This window comes from Panthera onca, chromosome E2 (assembly GCF_046562875.1).
Source record: "Panthera onca isolate mPanOnc1 chromosome E2, mPanOnc1 haplotype 2, whole genome shotgun sequence".
Classification (NCBI taxonomy): Eukaryota; Metazoa; Chordata; class Mammalia; order Carnivora; family Felidae; genus Panthera; species Panthera onca.
Window position 1 is genome coordinate 60,769,209 of NC_138353.1, and position 22,491 is coordinate 60,791,699.

Below are 22,491 nucleotides of genomic sequence, written 5' to 3' on the forward strand. Positions count from 1 at the left end.
CCCCGGACCCCAGGCGGGGCGCCTTCGGGGCACGCGGGGTGAGGGCGCCCGCGAGCGCTCACCTGCAAAGTCCTTGACGTTGACGTCCGCGCCCTCGCCGATGAGCTCCTTGATGCGCCGGGCGTCCCCGCGGATGGCCGCGCGGTGCAGGCGGGTCTCTCCGCGCTCGTTCCGCTTGTTCACTTTGTCTTTGGTTTTCGAGGCGGAGTTCGGCGTCCCCTTCTGACACACTGTCGACTGGGAGGGGTGCTTTGGTGTCGTGTCTACTGCAGGCCAAGGAGAGGACAGGCAGGGCGTCACCGGGCGTGTCCCGGCGACAGAAGCCGCCGGGCCCTGGGCCGCTTCCTCGAGGTGCCGGGGGCTCACCTGGGCTGTTGGCGGACTCCTCGGCAGTCATCTGCATGAGGAGAGCCACCTGCTGGCGCTCGGAGAGGGGGTAGCCGGCTCGGATCCCAGACAGCCCCATGCCAAACAGCAGCCCGGCCTTCCGGGTGACGGGCTCCTTCTTAATCCTCTTGCGCTCAGGACCCTGCTTCTCTGTGAGGCGGTGGAGGAGACAGGGGGACATTTCATGCCACGCGGTCCTCAGGACCCGCGGCCTTGCCTGGCGTCGCGGAGCCCCCCGCCTCCCGCCTCACAGCTCACAGGGAAAGGGCGAGAACAGGGGCGGCAGCACCGAGCCGCCCGGTCGTCACCTCCGGCGGTAACAGAGACAACTCCAACACCTCGTCGTCAGCCAGTGAGGCCTGCCCCGCCTCGGGCCCCGCCGGCCGGTCGCGACGGCCCGCCCGCCCGCCGCCGCACGCCAGGCGGTGGGACGGCCCCTCACTGGGGCCCTGGCTCGCGCGGGACAGGTCTCCGTCCACTAAGTGCACGTGTCCACACTCCGGTTCCTCCTTCCCCGTCCCGCCTCCAAACAGTGCAGATATAAATGGCAAACACAGTTCAGAAATACATAAACAGGTCAAGGCCGACTTGTCAGTACTGTACCTTTCTTCTTGCTTCTAGGGACCTCCATTTCATGCCATGGCCCTTCGAGGAGCGAACCAGCCTTGCAGTACCACGACATGGACTGAGCTGGAGGCATCTAAAGGCATCAACACAGAGCACTAACCAGACACGATGGAACAGCTCAGCCGTTCCGCCTCCGCCTCCTCGGAGCGCACACCTCCTCCACTGGTCTGGCCCCTCACGGAGCTCCCTGCCGACCCTGAGCACAGACACACCGCGTGGCTTCTCCGGGAAGAGGCGGGAGGAAGGGACAGAAGACACCCCCCAGGCTCCGTGAACCAGGAGCCGAAGCTCACTGTCCTCCTTCGCCCCCGTGCCCCTCCTGCCGGGGATTCAGGGATCCACCAGGCGCCTGGAGCCCTCCCCACGCTGCCCCCGTGCGTGCTGGGTGGGGCCCCGGTGTGGGGGCCGGGCTGGCTAGGGGGTGTTCTAGGTCACAGGGTGCAAACTGCAGCCAGGGAAGGAGGGTCACCATGGGAGACTTGGGGTCCTGAAACTCTCCTCGGGGGAGGGGGGCCCCCTGCTCTCCACTCCACGCGTCAGAGAGGACCTCCTCCGGGCCCTCGGCCGGCTCGCTGGCTCTGGTTCGCCCTGGGGAGGTGGGTGCTGTCTGGGAGACACGGACCGGACAGGCTCCCGTGCGCCCCGCCTGCCCGACTCCAGGACAGCATCCCCAGCCCACAGATGCGTCGTTTTCCATTTTCTCAAGAAGAGTTTTCCGTGAGCTACTTCCTTAGAAAGTACTGCGATCGGCCCTTTCAGAAACCACACTGTGACTCACTGCAACACAGGCTCCCCAGGCACCCCGGCCACGATGGTTCTCTAACCAACCCATGAGGCCCGGGCTCGAGAAAGGAAGAAAGCTCCAGAACGCTCCTCATCTGTGACCAAGGACCCCAGCTTATCCACCCTGTCCCCTGTTCTGCCTACAAGCTGGCAGGTGCAGGGGTGAGGCTGGCAGCCTCCCCGGAGCCTCTACACAGGGCGAGGAGCCACACATAGCAGCAGCCCTGCCCGGTGGCCCCACAAGGTCCCGAGAAGTTAAGCCACGCTTTCGCAGTCACTCGGGGCCATCCCACCCAACCCGAGCTTTCTGGAACACACTCCCCGAATCAGGGCATCGGGTTTAAAAGTTCTCACACGGCCGAGTGCTCCACTAACCCCCCCCCCCCTTCTCTATGGTGACCGCTCTGCCCTGCGCACAAACAATGACAGAAACAAGGCCCACGCCCCCAGGACACACGAGCCGACCTCCTGCTCTATGACACGGACACAGATGCCCCACCAGCTTGGTGTCTCCAACACGGGGCCCTGGTGTCAGGACAGCAGCAGGAAGGCATGTGCACACCGCCCTGCTCCGCAATCAGGACCCGATTTCCATCCAGTCTCCTAGGAACCACCGCTTGGTCTCCACCCACGGAGCCTCCAGCCTCTGAGGGCCCCTGCGCCTCCCTGGAGGCGGCGGAGAGAGGAAGTCAGCCGGAGGAGGGAGACAGCAGAGCTCAGAGAAACACGTGCCACACGAGGATTCCTGCTCATGGGGACATCTGCAAATTACACTAAGTAACTTCAGAGGACAAGGCCGGTGGCCCAGCTCTGCTCTCTGGGGCAGGCCTAGGGAGGTGCAAGGCTGGGTGTGGGCAGTGCGTCCTCAGAACAGACCCCACAGGACCCTGAGGTGCCAGAGGGACCGGCACAAGGGCACTGCAGTCACTGTCTTCAAGTGACAACACAGGCAGCAGACTCCCTAGCGGTCGGGGGTGGGGGTGGGGGTGGGGGGGGTGACGGGGGTCCCAAGAGACACCCTTCCTGGGAGTGGCAGCCGAACACCTCCACAGCCTTGCGCCCAAAGGGCTTTCTGCGGCAACAGAGCGTCCCCCGCCGCGGAGCAGGACGTGACGGCACCACACCAGGCCCGCGGTCTCAGGAAGAGACTCAGTGTGTGTAGCGAGGCCCTAGGCCCCGCCGCACCGGGCCTCCCTCCCCTCTGTGGCCAAGAGCCCGGCTGAGGCTGGACGATGCTCAGGGAAGCGGAAGGTACTGACTCCCTCCTGGTGGGAGGGGCCTCGCACAGCCCACCTCCCCACACGGGTCTCGGGGGCGTTAATGGGAGGACGTCTTCCGAGTCTCACCACAGGAAAAAGCCCCCAAATAGAATCCCATCTTCTAAGACACCCTTCTCTCCACCGGCCCCCACACCTCCCGGTACCCAGAGGGCCTGAGTCCAGCCAGGCGGCGTGTGGCCTCGGGTGCGGGGGACCCAGGGCAGCTCGGACTTCTGGCCAGAGGAGCCAAGTGACACGCGGTCAGCGTCACCTGCCCCTCTTCCCAGCCGCTGCTGTGCCTGTGATGGGGTGTCCACAACAGGGCGGTGGGGGTTGGGGGGAGGCTGCCCAGCCTACCTTTGCACCCCCAGCCCCAGCTGGGGGGGGGTGCGCCCACTCGCCAAAAGAGGAGCTATGACCCAGAGCAACCTCTCAGGACAACCCGAGAGCCTCTCTGGCATCCTGCTGGTTTTTGTTTCTAATATCCAACCAGAAGCAAAGGAGGACTCCACGAACTCCCAGCGGCCCGTGCCAGGCTGCAGAGCAGAGCGAACCTGGCAGGTCGAGGTGGCCCTCCAGGCCTACCTGTGGAGCCTCCCTGCAGTGACCTGCAGGCAGGGACCGGCCACTGGCCTGCAGCCTGGACACGCCTCTGGGGGCTCCGAGGGCTCTGCAGAGGCCCAGGAAGGAGGCCCGCCACCATCGTCCTCACGGTGGCGGAGCTGGAGCGGCTCTCAAGGCTGGGGCCGTCCCCCCGCCCTCCCGGCCCCGTCCGGTCAGCCCAGCTGTGGTCCTGGCGGGAGATGATGGTTTCACCCGAGCCCGGACAGTTCCCCCGCGTCGCTGTCAGGAAAACAGCTGATGTGACGCCACCTGGGATTTGTATGGTGCCAGCTTGCTGCGGTCTGTGCCGTCGGTGCCCCACCGCGTCACCCCTTCCCGGGCGCAGCCACCCAGTCGGCAGACGCAGGTCCCCACTCTCCGCAGCCCATCCCACCAACCCGGGCCTTCTGGAACACGCTCCCTCCACACACCACCGCAGCTGGTGGGCTAGAGTGCGGCCTTCCCGGGGGAGCGGGGGCTAAAGACACCATGGTTCTCAGACTCCACTTCCTGCCACTGCGTTTCCCTCCCCAGCAGAACGTGGATGTCACCGCAGTTAATCTGGCAGCAAGGAGGCAGGTGTGCCAGCGAGACGGCTTTCCTCACGGAGCCGGGCAGGAGTGCCACCTGCCTCTGCCATCCGGCCGGCACATGCTGACGCGCACGCCCACCTGTGTCCCGCCCACGGCACAGTGCGCCCCGAGGCCCAAGGACCCCGTCTCACAAAGGCCCAAGTCTGCTTTCTCGTCCACATCCTGAACCTCTCGCGTTTCCTCCTCCTCTTTCCATACCTCAGTGCAGGCAATCTCCTTGCTTACGACTATCCAAGCCACCAATTCTTTCTTCTGTCGCATCTAATGAGCTACATGATCTGCCCACTGGATTTTTAATTCCACTGGCAATTTTCATTTCCCTGTATTCCGTTTTGTATTTTTAAAAACCTACGTGGTGTTTTCTGGCAGCGCCTTGTTCCTTGCTCACGTGTTCAATTTCTCCTCTGTTGCACCGTACTGACCCGCGCTTTGTATCCAGTCATCCCCACGCAAGGTCCCCGGGGCTGGTTCTGTCTCAGGATGGCAGTGTCTTCCGCGTGGTACGTGGTTCTGACCCGGCACTAGTGTTTGGCTGAACGCTGGGGCCGGGACACTGCACGGAAGCCCATGTCTCTGGAGAGGGCTGGCTTTTGCTCTGGCCTGGGACTGGATGGGGCTCGTTTCCGGGGACAGCTCTCAAAGCCCCTTGCCCCGTCTGGATGCCAGCTGGAGGAGACGGAGGGCTTTGGCTCAGGGATGGTGCCTTCCAGCCTGAGGTGTCCCTGATGTGGCTTTCAGGGGCCTGTCCGCTGTGGCCCCGAGGGGCCTGAGGCCGGCAGCTGACTCCCACTGTCCTCAGCCCCCAGGGCCCTGGAGCGCTCACAACCAGTCCTTCGTTTGGTCATCACTCACCACCTCTGACTTCTGGGCTGTTCCAGAAGAGGGCTTTTCAGGGGACAAAGTCCAGCACACTGGTCCAAAGGGACACCTCCAACTCCTACACCCCACCACGAAACCATACGACGTCAACACTTCTTGGACCCCACTCCACAGGAGGGCATCCGGTGGGGCGCTCGTGGGATCGCAGAGCTCCCGGAGATACCAGGAGGAGCTCAGGCAACGCCGACGGCAGGCAGGGTGCTGGCGTACCGGGGGCACCCCGCACCCATACCAACACGGGGCCCGATCCCAAAGTTAAGAGGCTTTTGGAAGAACCACTTCTGCCAGGGCAGCGTGCACGCTGGAGACGACCCACATCAGGCAGGGAGCCGCAAGGGGGCTTGTCTCTGTCCGGCCTCACACTCAGGTTCTCCAAGTGCTGCAAGACCAGGACTCGAGGGTCCCCCCCGCCCCCCCCCCCCCAGTCTGCATGGGGGCACTTGAGTTTTATCTGGCTTTTCCCTCCATTTTCCTGGTTTGTATCCACTTCTTCCTCTCCTTTAAAGACAATTACCACCACCGATCACTTAAGACAGAGGGGATCTTCAGCGAGCCCCTGACTTCTCTGGTCTTGGTATCCTCTGTCCCAAAAGAGAAGGGCTGGGGTCCATCTCCGATGTCTGCCTTCTGCGGTGCAGGTGGGGCTCTCCCAGGTCATGGGCTGGGTGGCCTCTAGTCAAGGGGGACCACAGTCCTCATTCCACGGACGCTGGGAAATTCAGTGAGGGCTGTCACAGCCGTGAGGCGGCGGCCAGGGTATGAGAAAGCGATGCCGGCATAAACACCCCACCACACGACTTGACAAACACTGACCCCTTTTCATGGCACCAAAGCATGGTGAGGACTTTTAAAAATAAAGCGAAATAAACCCTAATCCAAAGCCGCACCAACGTACGAACCGTGCCATCAACCCTGCCAGCCCCGGGCCGGTCTGTACAAGCCTCTGGCCACCCTTCAGCCCCTGCCCCAGACCCTGGGAGCACCACCGGGCAGAGTAGCCACACTGCAGCCCAGGCTCCCCCTAGTAGGGCTCTGGAAGCTGCAGCCAGCTCCCCTGGACTGCACTCCATGCTTTATCAGTCATGGTCCTAGGACTCCTCCCTGTGAGTCACAGAACCCAGGGTGGTCGTGAGGGTCTGGCCCTGCAGACTCCCACCTATTCTGCAAATGGGGAACATCAGGAATTTTAAGTATAAAGAGCCTTCCTTGGCCAGTCCACACTCCCCCCCGTACAGGAAGAAACTGTCCAAGTTTAGGGAGGAAAAACAATGCAGAAAAGGTGTCCCTGTGGGTGGCACATGTCCTCTCCAGCCAGAGGCTCCCCCGCAGCTCCCCCCACCACCACAGGCAGAGCCTGGAGAGCCAGGGAGTGCGCAGAGAAGCCCTTCACGGTCACGTACATGCCGCCTCCAGCGCGCAGCAGTGGAGCCAGAGTCCTTCCCCAGACAGGGACAGTCCCAGAGGAGAAGTCACAACAGCCACCCCTTCCGATCTTACGGAACCAGGGTGACCGTGATTTCAGTAAATACGGGAGTGTCCCCAGACCCCTAACACGGAGCGCACGAGTAGGTTACATGTCAGCACTGCTGAATAAACCTCCAGATACTGGACACAAGAGTGTTTTTCTCAAAATAAAACAAACCTTAATTTCTCATTGCTCCAAAGAAACGTTCAGGTACTGAGAACAGGCAGTTCCCGATGCTTCTGATGGGGCGGTGCTCTGAAGGGCGGGGCGGGTGGTGGTGGGGCCCGTGTGGCCTCTGGGGACGGGCAGGGCCCACCTGGGTGGCTTCGGGAAGGAAGTGGCTTCGGGAAGGAAGTAGCGGGGCTTACGTCCACACTAAAGGACGGAAAACTGCAACACAGCAGTGGGCTCATGCAGAAGCCTGAAGAGGGTGGGTGGGCACGGAAACGAGCCTAAACATTTGCTTACAGATTTAAGCTGAGGAGAAATTTAATCATACACAAAGTAGACAGATTAGTATATTTTGAAGCAAGCGCACACATCGTAGAATTTCATCACCAACACCGCCAAGTGGAGACTGGGCAGCGGGCCTCAGGCGACCTGCCCGGGAGAGGCCCCCCTGTGAGGCCTCCGCCTCCTGTTCAGCGGGGAGGGGGCGGGCTGCCTTCCCCAGCAGCCACGGGAGGAGCCGTCTCCGAGCTTCTTTTTTCCTAGAAGACGTCAGGCTGCTTTGGGCAAGCATCCGCGGCCCGTCCCTCCTGCGCCCAGACAGACCTGGCTCCGGAAGGACGAGCTGTCCGGGGTGCCTTGTGGGCAGCTAAAGTGACCAACCACCTGCGGCGGTCTGGCTTGGATGCAGAGTGTGTCCAGCTTTCACCACAGACGAGCCGTATTGCTCTTGGCAGGCCGCCCCCAGGCCTGACTAAGCACTGCGGAGTCCCCTCACGGGGGTCGAGGAACCAGGACAATGCTCTCCGGTGGCTCGGTGGTCCCTAGGAGGGGGCTCATCAGCCTCTTCTTCCCACCTGGGGGGCACAGCTGAGGAAGCTATTTGTCGCTCAGGGCCCCGAGTTCTGGAGCCTTCCGCGGCTCTCCCCTCCCGGTGAGTGCAGGGCCGCATCTTCCCAGCAGAGGGCGCCGGAGGGACACAGCAGGAGCAGGGGGCTGGGCAGGGTGGGGGGGGGGATACAGGGAACCTCGAGCAGACCCCGCCTGGCCCCGAGGGGACTGGAGTCCCCCAGTCTCAGTCACTCGGCACCCACAGTTCACTCCTTCAGTCTTTCCCCGCGTGGCTTCTGCCTCCTGACTCGGTGGGGGAGGCACAGCCCAGCGGCCGGGAGCCATGTGGCCAGAGGTGTGCAGCTCTCAGAGTCTGCACCCGGCTCAGGCACTCCGCGCGGCAGAGGTGCAGACGGGACCGAGGCCTCCAGGGCCAGCCGGGGGCCCCACAGCCCGCTTCCCATTCCTGTGTGTGACGCACACAGATTCGAGTTCGAAATTTCAGGCTCCCGATTCAAGTCCTGCACGACACGCGCAGAAGAATCCTCTCACTGGACAATCTAGCTGTGGTATCTTAACAAAGCAGATGTAGACGATGTAAAACCAGCCCCCAAAACGATAATAACAGGAGGGCAAATACCGTATTTCATATGTATTTAGATTTTTGTAACATAGTCCTTGGCCGGGAAATTCTATTTTTTAAATGTTCTTCGCTTTTTTTCTACCCGACGGTGACTCCTTCCCTGCCTTCACCTGGACCCACAACTCACACAGAAACAACGGGCGCACTCCCTGCGCGCCCCGAGAGTCTCCCGGACGCCCCAGAGGACCCAGGTGGGTTCAGGCGAACCCACCCGGCAGCCTCTTGCTGAAACACTAGCCGGCAACGGACGAATCCAGAAGGCCGGCCGGAAGCACACGAGCCCAAGAAGCCAGCGTAAGATGAAGCGGGAACTGCCAAGAAGTCCTCCCCAGCACAGAGCAGAGCCGACAGCCCGAGAGCGGCTGCCTACCCAGGCGCACGCGCAGCTCAGACAGCAGGTTCTCTCAGGGAGCAGCTCTTAACAGCGGTTCCCTAACTCACAGCAAGGCTGCTGGGGCATTTACAGGAACATCCCAGAAGCCAGACACCAGCCTCACACCCCCACCATCCACACAGCTAACGACCAAATAGCAACCCCAGGCCCCCCACGACTGAGACTGGTATCGGCACCAAAAACAGGAGGGAGGACATCCAGGCTGCACTAACTGCCCTCATTTCCTCTGGGCCTAAAGCCTGACCCACAGAAACGTCTGTGAGCCCAGGGCACCCACATGCATCCGCGGGCCTCTCCCTGTCCCCACTGTGCCAGCTCAGCCACAGGAGCCGTGGGCCACGTCGGACCCTCGTGAAGGACCCCTGGGGGGCTCACAACCTTCCTCAATATCCTAGCCGGCAAAACCAAGCCCACTCCTCTGGCTTTTACATGACTGGACATATGCTCAGGGAGCTCCTGCACAGGAGGAAGCAGGGGAGGGACCTGTGACCTCGTGAATAAAAGCCATGGCACAAACACACATTTCCAGGCCGTTCCCTCTGCCGTTTCTCCCCATTTTCTAGCCTGCTTATCTTGTCTCAGGACCTGCCCACTTTCCCGCTACCTGACGTGGACCCCCACATGCAGGTAGCCCCATCCACACCCATTTCTGGCAGGGGCCTCTGTTCCTTGCCCTCTGGTTGAATTCACCGCAGGTTCGATGGCCCTCTGGGTGCTGTGTGGCCCTTTTCGCCCGTGCCCGCGAATGGTTCACATGTCTACAGAGCAGTCAGATGACCGGCAGGCTGGGCAGGCCCCTGAGCACGGAGGTCAAGAGGAAGAGGGAGCTTGGGCTGGCAGGAGAAAGCATGGGCCCCAAGAGCTGCTCAAGAAGGCACTGACTTTCAAGTGTGTGTGCCCAGTGTTATTAGCCCCCCACGCACACACACATACAGAGACAGAAGTGCACACTGCGTGCAGACTCACGTTCACGTACACACACACGCACATTTGCACAGCCCTGCCCTGCACCCCAGGCCCCGCCACACCCGCGGGAAAACTGCACTGACTCTGGCTCCCTCTCAGTGTTCCCTCTGGCTTCTATTTCAAACAACTGGGTTTAATTTGTGCGCTTCTGTAGCCCTAAGGGAAAACACACTTATTCTCCAACACAGGACTTTCAGGGGACTGGACAGAGCTAGGGGGGCCCGGGGACCTCAGGGCAGAGGAGCCCACGCTCACGGTCACAGCTGGGCACATACCAGGAGCCTGCCTGGGGGAGTGTTCCTGCCTGGCACTCCTGGGGGGGGGGGTTCCCTGCGTGTGAGCCTTTCCTGTCCGCACCGAGTCAGCCCGAACATCAACAACAGAGAAGATGTCCTTGCAGCTCGCTCTGGACCCCACCCAGGCCTCTAGCACAACTCCTCAGAGAGTCCTGGTGCAAAGCCGAGGGGTGCAGAGAGGCTGGGGGGCCCCTGTCCCGGCGGCCCACCCCAGGCAGGGACCAGTGTCAGGAGACGCCTGAGGGAGGGAGGCCAGGACACTTTCTGTGGAGAAGAGTCAGGCGGGGGTGGTCAGCAGGGAGGGAGGGCAGCGCCTGTACCTGTGTCCGAGTCCTTCTGCTCTCCATTGGCCCCCACAGTGAAGGGCAGCTTCCGCTTGGTTGCTCGCTCCCTCACCTCCTTGCCTCCATCGCTGCGGTCCAGCTTTGGGGTCTTGGTCAGAGAAACTTTATCTTTATCCTAGAAAAGAAAGCGACGCTTTCAGAAGACGTCATTCCCAGATCAAGTTGTCAGAGTCCTCACCATCTACTAAGATTTCAGTTCACGTGCCCAGTAAAGCAAATCTCGTGTGTGGACAATCGGCAGCACCTCCCGCCCGCCGGGCCCACACAAGCACGGCTTCCTGCACCTTCCTCTGGCCCCAGGCAGCCCCGCTGGTCGTCCTGAAGCCGGACCATTCTCAGCAAGACACCAGAGAGACACAAGTTGCCTCCAGTGCGGCTTTCCCAGGGAGGGATTAAACAAGGAGGAAAAGAGCCGGCCGTGAACAGGCAGTGCTGGCAGGTAGAGAGTCCTGTCTTCCACTCTGAGCTCCTCTGCCCGCAGGGCCTCCCCCAGGTGCTGCGCTCCTCCTTTCCCGGAAGGGGCCTGCCCGGGACACCAGGGGGTGGCTCTCGGGGACAGATCCTGCGGGCCAAAGCTCTGCGGCGGTTGTGGGGGAGAAGGGGGGAGACGTGCTGCCATCACCTCCTTCCTATTCTAGTCTCGGGGTGGCTTTGCTGCGGGGTGAGGATCACGAAGCCCGCATCCCAGCGCCGTCCTGACCAGCGGGCCGGGCCGACACGGGCGAGTCAGTGCCGAACCTGTCCTGGGGCCGCCATCCGCAGAGTGACAGCACCCACTCAGGATGAGCAGGTCCCGTGTGGAAGCGGAAGGTGCCTAGGGCCCCAGAGGGCAGGGGTGGGGCAGCCCGATCCCAAAGTGCAGGTGGCGGTGGGGTGGGTGGTGATGGACCGGGCACCGAGCGGAGGCAGGAGCCCCCCCCACCCCCCCCCCCCCGGCCCCCCGCCGGCTGCAGTAGCTGACGGCCCTGGACCCCCCAGAGCCCTGGCTGCCGACACCGTCCTGGGTGGGGACAGCTCGGTGGGGTCCTCCACAATTCTAACGAACACGCTGGCTCCGTGCGCTTGTGGCACGGCATCACCCCCGGCCTCCCAGCCCCGTCCACAGTACAGCAAGAGGCTCCGAGGGGCACGCAGAGGGCTGACGTGGGCGGGACATGCAGAGCTGGCTCCCTTCCCCGCCGGGAAGCTGGTTCCCTGCAATTTTCCCCGGGGAAGCTGTTAGCAAACGTGGTCCAGCCACAGCCACGCGCCCATGCCACCCCCACAGCAGCAGGGGTCCTTGGGGCTGCTCCCGGGAGGGGCCACCTGCCAGGACTGAGCACAGCCACGGTCCCTACGGCCCACACTCCTGACAGCCCTCCGGCTTCAGCAGCTGGCATCTACCAACCACGGCAGTCAACGGGAGACCCTCAAATGAGCAGGGACACTGCTGCTGGAACACACTGCCAGCTTCGAGGGCACGTGGAGTGCAGAGAGGGGCCCAGGGCAGGGAAGAGGAAGGGATCCTGGGAGACGGGGTTGCACAGACATGCCCCTCATGACCTGCACACTGCCACCCCTAGCCCTGACCGAAGAACACCCACCAGCAAAACCCCCGAACTGTGTAAACACTTTCCCACCAAGAACACTCCTGGTGAGTCTGACCTACGGGTATATAAAAGAGATAATATAAATAATAGCAATCACAAAGCATTCAGGAATGCAAGAAATTTCGAAAATCAGCGTAACGTGGGGCACCTGGGTGGCTCAGTCGGTCATCAGACTCTTGATTTCGGCTCAGGTCATGATCCCAGGGTCATGAGATTGAGCCTGTGTTAGGCTCCACGCTGACACCAAGGGACCTGCGTGGGATTATTCTCTGTCTCCCCCTCTCTCCCTCGGCCCCCGCCCTGCTCGCCACACACGCACACTCACTCATGCGCTCTCAAAATAAACAAACTTAAAAACAAATCAATGTAAATAAAGTTAAGAAAATCATATGACCACCCCAACAGTTGCAAAAAAGCCTGTGATAAAATTCAACACTGATCCCGACAAGAGCTCTCGGCACACAGGCGCAAGGTCCCCAACACCTGACGGCCGACAAGGGGGTGTCTCTTCTAGGAGGAAGGGGCAAGGATCACCACAGCTACTGCAGAACGTAACAACTGTTTCTAAATGAGCAAAAAATCTGAATGTGCGCTTTGCAAAGGAAACTATCCACGTACCTAACATTTGGGAAGATGTTCTGCATTAGGATAATGCAAACTAAAGCCAGGAGGAGATACCAATGCCCCGATCAGAGCAGCTAACAGGAGGGGCTGAGTCTGGCTTCAGGTCAGGTCAAGATCTCACGGTTCGGGGGTTCAAGCCTCATGTTGGGCTCTGTGCTGACAGCTGGGGGCCTTCCTGGGACTCTCTCTCCCCCTCTCCCTCTGCCCCTCCCCCGCTCATGCTTGCTCTAGCTCTCAGAATAAAGAAAAGTTAAACAATAAAATGAGAAGCTGGCTGCATCAAACGCTATCAAGAACCCGGCAGAGGGGCGCCTGGGTGGCGCAGTCGGTTAAGCGTCCGACTTCAGCCAGGTCACGATCTCGCGGTCCGTGAGTTCGAGCCCCGCGTCGGGCTCTGGGCTGATGGCCCGGAGCCTGGAGCCTGTTTCCAATTCTGTGTCTCCCTCTCTCTCTGCCCCTCCCCCGTTCATGCTGTGTCTCTCTCTGTCCCAAAAATAAATAAAAAACGTTGAAAAAAAAATTTAAAAAAAAAAAAAAAAAAAAAAAAAAAAGAACCCGGCAGAGCTGTTGCTGGCGGGAAATCCAAACAACGCCAAGGCAAAGAGGCCCTGTGCTCACGAGCAGCACTCCTGCTCAAAACAATAGAAACGAAACCTCACAACCGCCCCTCAAAGGGCAAATGGATAAACCAAGTCCAGCCCAGCCACGAACGGAAAGTTCCAGTGTCAGAAAGGCACCAGCACACACAGCCTCGCGGAGCGGCTCCAGGGAGCAGACGGGACCCCTGTGCTCAGTCGCCGAATCCAGACACAATCTCCTCCGGAATCAGATTTGGCTCAATCCTGTCCCCGCCACTTTCCCTCAGCAAAAACAACGTATTAGTCTTAATATGTCATGAGTATATGCGTGAAAATCAAGCCATTCAAATTAATAGGTGAATTAGGAGCTGCTAGATGCAGAAAAGTAGCTGGTTTTTATGGACAAGCAACAGTTGGAAAATAACGTTAAAATATCACTTAGGTTACTATCAAAAGACATCAAATACACAGGACAATCTAACAAAAGATGTTTAAGTCCTTCACACAATTGGAACACATTTCTGAAGAAAATAAAGACTTCTAAAAATGGAGGAACACCCGTGTTGGTGGGTCAGAAAATGCAAAAACTGTTCATGTGGCAATTCTCTCCGGACCCATCTTTGCGTTCAAAGTGATCCTGTCAAAATACCAGCAGGCTTTCTTTGGAAATCAACCGGCTTATTCCAGAACGTATATGGAAATGCAAAGGGTCAAAATTAGCAAAGACGATTCTGGAGAACAACAAAGTCTGGCACACTGAACTGCAGACAACCAGACTAAAATTCTAGCAGTCGCTCGAGGGGGTCGTGGACCAAGGGCCAAAGGTTCAGAAGGAAGAGCAGAGGACAAAGGCGGGGGAGGGTCGCTTTCCAGTAAGTGACGGTGACCATGTGAACACCCACAGGGAAGGAAATGAACACTGGGCCCCCACCTTAGGTGGCAAACACTGGCCCCACATGAATCACAGACTGAAGGGACAGGAGAGTACCCTCACAGAGAGGGACACGGATGAACCAGCAAGGTCCCCCCCACTCCCCCTCGGGTGACTAGAGGAGAGCCAAACCAGCTGTGTGACAGGGACAGGGGCCGGCCTCAACTTCCCCAGCGTCTGGGGCGCAGAACTGGGGCGATCACTTGACAAACTGCCAAACCGGTCTACCAGCGTGCACGCGCTCGCGCCATCACCTGCCGCGCCCCCGCGGGAGCGGCCCGAGTGCTCCTGGGTGGCAGAACGCGTCCGGAAGTGGCTGGACATTCGTCCATGGCAACCGCACAGCGAGCCAGGGAGGGGCTGCTACGGGGAAGGCCCTCTAAGTCGGACGTAATAGTGACCAGCTCGTCCCTCTTACAAGCCCCCCCGGGGGGAGACTCCCCCATGGTGACACACGTTGGGGACCTCCCAGGACGGTGACAGTGCTGCATATTCTGATCCGGATGGGGATTCAGCCCAGGTTTTGGAAGTGAACTAGAAGACATGACCTCTATTTCACCAGAAGCGCTGACAGTCCTTGGGTCCCAACTCCTCACCTCACTGGCCGTGCAGGGAGACCAAACACGTGCCACATAACCAGAGAGGGTCAGGGGCTCACCCCTGAGACGCGCAGCGGCTCTGACAAGACTCTCGGGGCACACGTGGCTTCAGAAGCTTGCTGAGCAGCTGGGCTGCGGCAGGGAGCTCACTCGAGTTTGCTGGGCTTCCCTGGCTAGCATGACGGGGATCGCCACAGGAGCTAAGAAAATGTTTACCTTGGCTGGCACAGGGGCAAAAAAAAGTACAAAGTTACCTTACTTCAGAAAATAACAAAGCCAAACTCACACATCTCCTGTGGCAAATGCGTAGGGGCTGCCCCTGCGGACCACAGCGGGCCCCTATGGCCCAGTGAGCGTTCTCCCGTAAAAGAAAGCGACTCGCACCGGCCTGGAGCAAGCCCTGTGTTAGAAGGCAGCCGGGAGGGCACAAGGCCCACAGAGCCGCCCCTTCAAGACAGGTGCCGAGCTCTGGACACCTTTTCTGGCGCCACCTTGGTTGGCGAGTCCTTCTGGGCAGGCCGTGCACACGGAGAACCGGGCCGGTGGACACAGCAGTCTGGAGCCCCTGCTGCCCACCCACGTGGAGGAGCCAGCCGGGGTGGGGCTGCGCGGGGCCTCTCCCTTGTCCTGTGACCATGCAATCCACACGCAGACCCGGGGACCATGACCACCAAGGACAACCTGGCCACTCGGGGTGAAAGTGTCCCAGAGTGGGAGTTACCAAGCTCCCCCGGGCACATCTGTCCCCACGGGCTCCAGCTCCTCGCGGGCACGCCCATCACGAGCTGCTCCCGGACCCTCCACAGGCCTCCCAGGCACGCACACCTCTCCTATGCAAGCCCGAGCCACGCGCAAGCCTCGGCCTGCCCACAGCTCCATGCCGTGGCTCCCACCCATTACTGCACTGGGTGCTGGGGGACAGGACAAGTGGGAGAGAATGTGCAGCCACAAATGCCCAGACGCCAGGGCCTCGGAGGCCCGGCCACCCTGACGAGCACCGAAGCCGACGTTCACGACCCGATCCACATTGCACCTGAACCAAATGGGCCGCACGGCTCTGCTTACTCTGTCCTCACGTGGAAGACATACCCCACCCAACCAGGCACCACCGGAGACGTCTTGGCAGGTGCACCGACGAGAGAATCTCCGTTCATACCCAAGCGCTGAGACAGACGGGGCAGGGAGGCAGCTCAGAAGACCAGCGCCGGGGACGAGAGTCACGCAGGCCACCGTGCAGATGGCCTGTCACGTGGGCATCGAGGGAGACAGGGACACGTCAAGACCGAAGGTGGCGATGAGGGCAGTGCCGCGCCATGGGCGAGGCAGCACAGCCCTTACCTCACCTGCAACAGCACAGCCACGGGTGTCCCTGCTGCAGACGTGCTCGCGGTCACAAACAGAGCACCCGGCAGGGCCTGCGCCTGCTTCCTTCTGTCCGACTCCAAGTCCACACTCACAAGTGGCACCCCAGGCTGCGGGACAGGGGTACCTGGAGCCCAGAGTTGACAGCACTCTTCTAAGACAGGGGAATTTAGAGTTATACTGCCTTTTCCTATTCACATGCAGAATGAGCCAAATTGGAAGTCAAAGCACATACCCCACAGAGTTTCTGCTCAGGAAAAGGCAAAGACGGCTGAACGACAGACTTGGTTTCAACGAAGCCATGACAGGCATCTGTGTCCCCGAGAGCCAGAAACAGGCCAAAATGACATCACCTCCACTACGAGACACACGTCTCAGTTACGTGTACAGAAACATCAAATTTAAAGCTTAACTTCGGTCCCCGAGTCGTGAGCACATCCTTAAGATCAAGGTCCTCTTTGGCAAGAGCAGATGGTCTCTGTCTCACCACGGCCACAGAGGGAACGGGGACGGACGGACAGCCAGAGCAGGCAAGTGTCCAGCACTGGGGAGCCAGCAAGGAGGAGGGCAGCTCAGGCATTACCTTTTTCCCCGTTTGTTTCTCCACCATGTCGTTGCTGAGGGAAAAGTCTTCGTGCTGTGGTGTTCTAGAACACCCGCCCTTGGGCATCGTTCTTCTCCCCTCACCCGATCTTCATTTATACCGCCATCGCTTCGTCATCAACCGTCTGCTCCAAAAGAGAGAACACAGAGGGTCAATCAGGGTCAATGCAGACAAGGCCCAGCCAATCTCAAGTCCGTGCCCCAGAACGGACCGAATGTCACGTGCTGCTCTCATGGGCTGTGCTCCACGCGGGGACAGGTGCCCAGGAGGGGACCTCAGGACTGACTGCCCAGGGAGTGGAGGTATACTCCATGATGCAGAGCTTGGCCCTGTTCTTCTGGGGGCCCTTCACCTGCCCCCCGGGCAAGATCACATCCCAGGTGCACCCTCTAAGCCATGGCTTTGACCCCACTCACACTCTAGGAGAGCAGCCCCCTTCCCGCACAGCCCCAGACAGAAGGTTGGGACAAGAATCCTTTTACTTTCCAGAAAGCACCACACGGACCTCAATTCTCCAAATTCTCCCAAATAAAATGAGCAGAAAGCAGCCATGTGATGCCTCTGAGGGGGTTCTCACGGTTCCCCAGATGTCCAGAAGGCTTTGATGCCCAGATCTGTGCCCAACGAGCCAGACCCCGCCCAAGGGCCTGAGGCCCAGCCCCTGCACTTCCCAGGACACACACTGTGTTGTTTATCATACTTTTTATTTTCTGTATTTTGACGTTTTGACCTGTTCAAAAACACAACACAACACAACACAACCCTGCTATCTAGGGAGAGACTGTCCCCCCCGCCTTCCCCCGAGCTGGCCTTTTCTTAGAGACAGCAAACCTCTCCTACACAAACCTATGAGCCACCCCCTTATCAAGCACAAGCAGGCCAGCCCACCAGGCAACTGGAGACCAGTGCACAGCCCACAGCCTGATTCAGATTAGCCAGTCCTAAGCTGTCCACCGTGTCTGCCTGCTTTCCCTGCAGAAAGCCCAGCAAAGGCTCTGGCAAAGACCTTGTCCTGGCTCCTATCGAACGCCTCCTGGCCATCCTGTTCCCTGGTGGCCTTGTGTGGGCTCCCTCTGGGACCTGAGAGTACAATCAACTTCCTTTCAGTGTCTGCCCGTGGCTGTGTGACCTGACCGTACCAGGGCCCCTTCCATCCCTTCTGGACCTTCTGTCTGCTCCCTGCATACACGCTGTCTTCCTCTTTATACTTTTTACATTTTCATCATCAGAGTTAGAAAACATTTTGTTATTTTTTTAAGTTTATTTTGAGAGAGACAGAGACAGCGTGAGCAGGGGAGGGGTAGAGAGAGAGAGAGTCCCAAGCAGACTGTGGACTGCCAGTGCAGAGCCCCATGGAAGGCGGGGGGTGTTGAACCCACGACACTGTGAGGTCATGACCTGAGCCACCCAGGCGCTCTTTAATCTCCTCTTTTTTTCTCAGTGACGCACCTCTGTGCTTTGCCATTTTGGATGAGTATTTTTTGTAATAGCTGGCCTGCAATCAATGGCCTTGACCATGTAACAAGTGTGGCTTCCGAAGTGCCATCTGTGACCAGCAGCTCCACTCCCTGGTTCCTCCTGCTCCCCGTGTGCTGAAAACTAACCTGCCATTCACCACGTCTTCTGGTTCCCCACTTAACTGATCAAATTTCACAAAGTATCCTCTTGGTACTTAACTGACCTAAGAAGACATCTAAATTGATTCGGGGCAGAGGGACAAGGCTGACCACCTTGACTCATTTCCCGACACTTACTCCCCCAGCAGGCAAAGCGGAGGCTGAAAGGGGGCTTCCATCCACACGCTCCAGCGGTTGGGGCCAAAAACGGCACTTTCCCTCTCCTCTGCTTGAAACTGTGAATTCGACATTCCTCTCCAATTTTCCACTACAAAACCAGAACATCTCAGCCTAGATGAGGAGTAACCTCTCAGAGCCGGACGCCGAGACTGCTGCTGGGACTCATCGGCAATGTTGCAGTAGAAATTTAAAGATTACACAGAATATGCATTTTTATAAGTTCCTGCCTGCCTGCTCTCATGATGGGAAATCGAGCACAGTCGTCCCAGGGTGTCCAACCCTCCTGCTCTTGGGTGTGAAACACGAGTCCATGGCGATCACGTGGGAAACACCCGGGCCAGCAAGTGGCCACAGCACAGACCCCACGATGTCTGAACCCTGGTCTCTCAGGCCACTCCACGCTGTCTACACCAGGAGATGGGCACAGGTGGCCACTTCATTCTTTAAACGAGTGACTTCACTCTGTGTCCCCGCACTGGCTTGGCTCAGCAGTCTCTATTCAAAGCAGAGTTTTGAGACCCCTGCCCGAAAGGCCTGCCTCCCCTCCTCCCACTCGCCCTCCCTGGGAAGGACAGCATGACAGCCACAGAGCAGCAGGGAGGGAACACCGTACAGTTCCACGACAGCTACCCCACAACCCACAAAGCCTAATTATCTTTCCAAACAGCCCCAGAAGCCGCAAGGCAAGAGGAAGGAGTGAAGTTTGTTGTAAGCAGGCGCATCCAGGCTCTCAGGTCCTTGTGCGTCCTGAGAGCCCTGGGGTGCTGTTCTAGCTGGGCCAGTTCTGAGGCAGATGCCCAGCATCGCTGGGAAAGAGCTCTTCCCGGGACTGGACAGAGATGGTATCTGAAGTACAGGCTGAGCCAATGTCACCTGAAGGCCTTCCACGGAGGCCCTCAAAGGCACACCCGCGGCGGCTCGAAAGTACCGTGCAAGCTATTAAGTACCACGCCAAGGCTGCCTGTCACGGTTCGCGCAGTCAGTACTAACGCGAGAACACCGAGGCCCTGGGTGCACGTCACTGGGTCCAATTCCTCTGACCCAGGCTCCCCTGCCACAGGCAGCTGTCCTCGTTCCTAGGAGGCACTTGCCGGTATTTTCTGCAAACCTTTTAAATGAAACATCTAGTTATCTTATTAGCAAAAATGGCTTTCTTCTGGAGTAACAGAGAATGGCAACCAGGACGAACAGGCCAGGGCAAAACCACAGGCAATTCGAGGGAACGAAGCAGAGGCGGCTCTTTTATAGCAGAAGGCGGGAGGGAGGGTGGGGCTGTTGTAAACTAAAAGTCCACTGGAGTAAACTGGGAGCTGGAGGTATAGAGGCTTCGCATTGGCTGGGCTGTGGCCGTCTCCCATTGGCTGGGCTGTGACTTGTCTCCATTGGCTGACCTGTGACACTCTTCCATTGGCTGAACTGTGAGTTGTGACAGTCCCTCATTGGCTGGACTGTTATTGGGGGAGGAGGAAACCTCCCGACCTCCGGGTGGGTAGTAAAACAGTAAAGTGGAATCTGCCTGCAAGTTGGGTCTGTAAGTGACAACCGGTGCTGGGCGCGAGAGCTCCCCCAGATTGCCTCCCAACTCCATTGTAAATAAAATTTCCCTTTACTAATTTTCACATCTCATTTTGCGAGCATCCAGCTAATTCCATGCAATCTGTCGCAGAGTGACTGTGGGCCCAAACCCCATCACGGCGGCCCAAGGGACATTTCGTGCCAGCCCCTGGCCAAGTGCACAGTGTCCTGTGCCCAGCAGTGGGCCTTTGTCCTGAAGGCCGCTGTTCTCAGGGCACCACCCCACATCTGGGAACCCCCCCGCCCCGCACGTGGCGGGTTAGGAGTGTCATCCCCGATACTGTGTCTTCTTTTCCGTAAGACGTTGTGCACGACGACAGCCAAGACCACCTCGGCCACCTCACCGCCGTGGTTACAACCACCTCAATATTCAGAACTCGTCAGAAGCGTGAGGACCAGCATGATGGCCAGTTTCCTCAGGGCCTGGGAGCCCAGCACACTAGACTCATTTCTTTAAGGAGCGTCACGGGTTCACAAGGGTTGTCAGCTCCAGGGCTCAGATTTGCCACCGACACATTCCAGCTTATTTTCTGGGAGAGCTGGATGCACTGGGTCAACCGTCCTGTCTTGTGCCTCACGGGACCCGCCTGGAACCTGGAGAGCCAAGGGGACCCGAGTCCTCCCTGGTGTTTCAGTGACAAGCTAGCCGCGATCGTCTCAAACGCAGTCTTCTTCCATCTACCTGGTCATCCCAACGCTCCCGTAGGCTGTCTGGTCTCCGTGCCATCCCACAGCCCTGTGACCAGTCCGCCTCTCCCTTGGCTTCAGGAAATGGCCACGCCAGCAAAGGGAAGGATGCAGACACGGTGAGACCACAGCAAGTCTCATCAGCACCACGACCTCTCCTAAGCCAGGCAGTGCCACACGTCAGAAGCTCAGCTCGCCGCTTCTTCCATGGATCCTCTCTGAGGGTAGAGGCCGCCTCAATGCCACAGGCCTCCCTGCTCACTGCTGGGCATTCACTGCTCAACCCAAGAAGAGGCTGGGACCCCCCCCCCCTCCCCACACAGCCATCACAGTGGGGGCAATCTTTGTGGCTGGGGGGGGGGGGGGGGGGCCCTCCCTTCTAACAAGTTACAAGGCTACCTGAACCTGGGCTCTGGGGCTTTCTAACCAAATAACCCCATGAATGGCCGTCAAGTCTCAGACCCCGGAGGCAATCTGGCCATCCCTACTCAGACACGCCGTAACTGCCAGTGTCAGAAGATGCCTGGTCCTCCTCAGAACCAGGCATCCCACAGCGCTCTGGGACACACACGGACTGGACACTTGGCACCCGAGCAGCAGTACGTCGGGAAACGTGTGCAGAGCAGCGGGAATGTGGGGTGAAGGGAGCACGGCTCCCTGCACAGGATGAGCTGCAGATGCAGGCATTTCCCACACCCCCAACTGAAAAGCAGCTAGCTGCTCTGGCTTCGCAGGCTGTTGGGGGGCACGGAGACCACTCAGGAAAGCACTCAAGAGCTTCTGGAGCTGGGCGAGTCTTCTGAGAGACCCCGGCCCGCTCCCCGAAACAAAGGCATCGTGCCCACACCGCTGGCTCCAGGAATTTGCCAGTGATCTCGCGGCCATGTGTCAGAGCTCAAACAGAACATCCGCAGCCAGCTGCCTACCCAGGGGCACACGCAGGCTGGCAGAGGCCATTCGTCCCTGCACCTTGTCCATGTCGCACTCGTGGCACACGGCCCACGGCGGCTCCACCTGCTGTCCCACCGGCAGGGTCTCTTTGCTGCTTGCCCCGGGACCCTGCACTGTGGGCTTGGAGACACAGTCCGTTCAAGAGAGGTGGCAGGGCAGACATGACAAGAGCCCCGTACACAAGGGCGGCGAGGGGGCGTACGCCTTCCCCAAGGTGCGCCCACCATTCAACACGCACACACGGGGCCGTCTCGGTGGACACCTCCATGCACTCTGCCGCCCCTTCTCAGAGCAGGATCTACCACAATCTGTCTACGTGGGCAGGAGCCACGACACACGTGACAGAGGCTCCCGCCGAGCCTGGGCCTGACACGGGGGACGTAGCAGGCACGGCGGCAATGCCTGCAGCTTAGCAAAAATCCAAGCATTCAGCCCGATCTCCTCTTTCCGAGGGACAAGCTGACGGCTAGCAACTGAAGGAAACCGGAAGACATGTTTACCGGCTTTGTGTGGACTGGGGCCGGAACGTGAGGGGACAGGCCACAGCCCATGAAAGTGGGCACAGGGCCCGTGGGCCCCACGTCCGCCAGACGGGCCAGAGCGGCTCTTGTGGGGCAAGGGCAGCGGCGCAGACACAGGCGACACACGGCAGCAGCCAGGGCAGGCCCGCCGGCACCTACCTGAGCGACCTCGGGAAGGAGCGACGCGGCCAGGGCAGGTGCCCAAGGCGCGCGCGCTCACCCACGGGAGGGGGTTCGGAGAGCTCTGCTCGGAGACGCACCGCAGAGCGGCAGATGGCCTCCGGGCGATCCTGGCTTTAGGAGAAGACGGAAGTTCGAGGAGAGAGAATGGAAGACCCAAGAGGGATCCAAAGGCTGAGTTCTGGAGAACCAATACAAAAAGCCCACCGCCACACAAAGGCAAAGACAGTGCCAAGAAGTAGGAGAACAAACGGCC

At 59.5% G+C, this 22,491-nt stretch overlaps 1 protein-coding gene across 21 annotated transcripts in view; it reads right to left on the reverse strand.

The window, feature by feature from the left end:
• The window catches only part of ANKRD11 (ankyrin repeat domain 11), a 180,982-nt gene that overhangs the window by 16,287 nt on the left and 142,204 nt on the right, over positions 1-22,491 (reverse strand). For 16 of the 21 annotated variants that reach the window (XM_078439147.2, XM_078439148.2, XM_078439151.2 and 13 more), the window contains 4 exons: positions 16,505-16,649; positions 10,215-10,353; positions 367-537; positions 63-266 (listed from right to left, as the gene is read on the reverse strand). In XM_078439147.2, the coding sequence (XP_078295273.2) occupies positions 63-266; positions 367-537; positions 10,215-10,353; positions 16,505-16,591 (601 nt within the window). In that variant the 5' untranslated portion in view covers positions 16,592-16,649. Of the gene's footprint in view, positions 1-62; positions 267-366; positions 538-990; positions 1,088-4,604; positions 8,117-10,214; positions 10,354-16,504; positions 16,650-22,491 lie in introns of those variants that run through there. The other 5 variants (XM_078439150.2, XM_081791370.1, XM_078439152.2 and 2 more) reach the window with 3 other exon arrangements.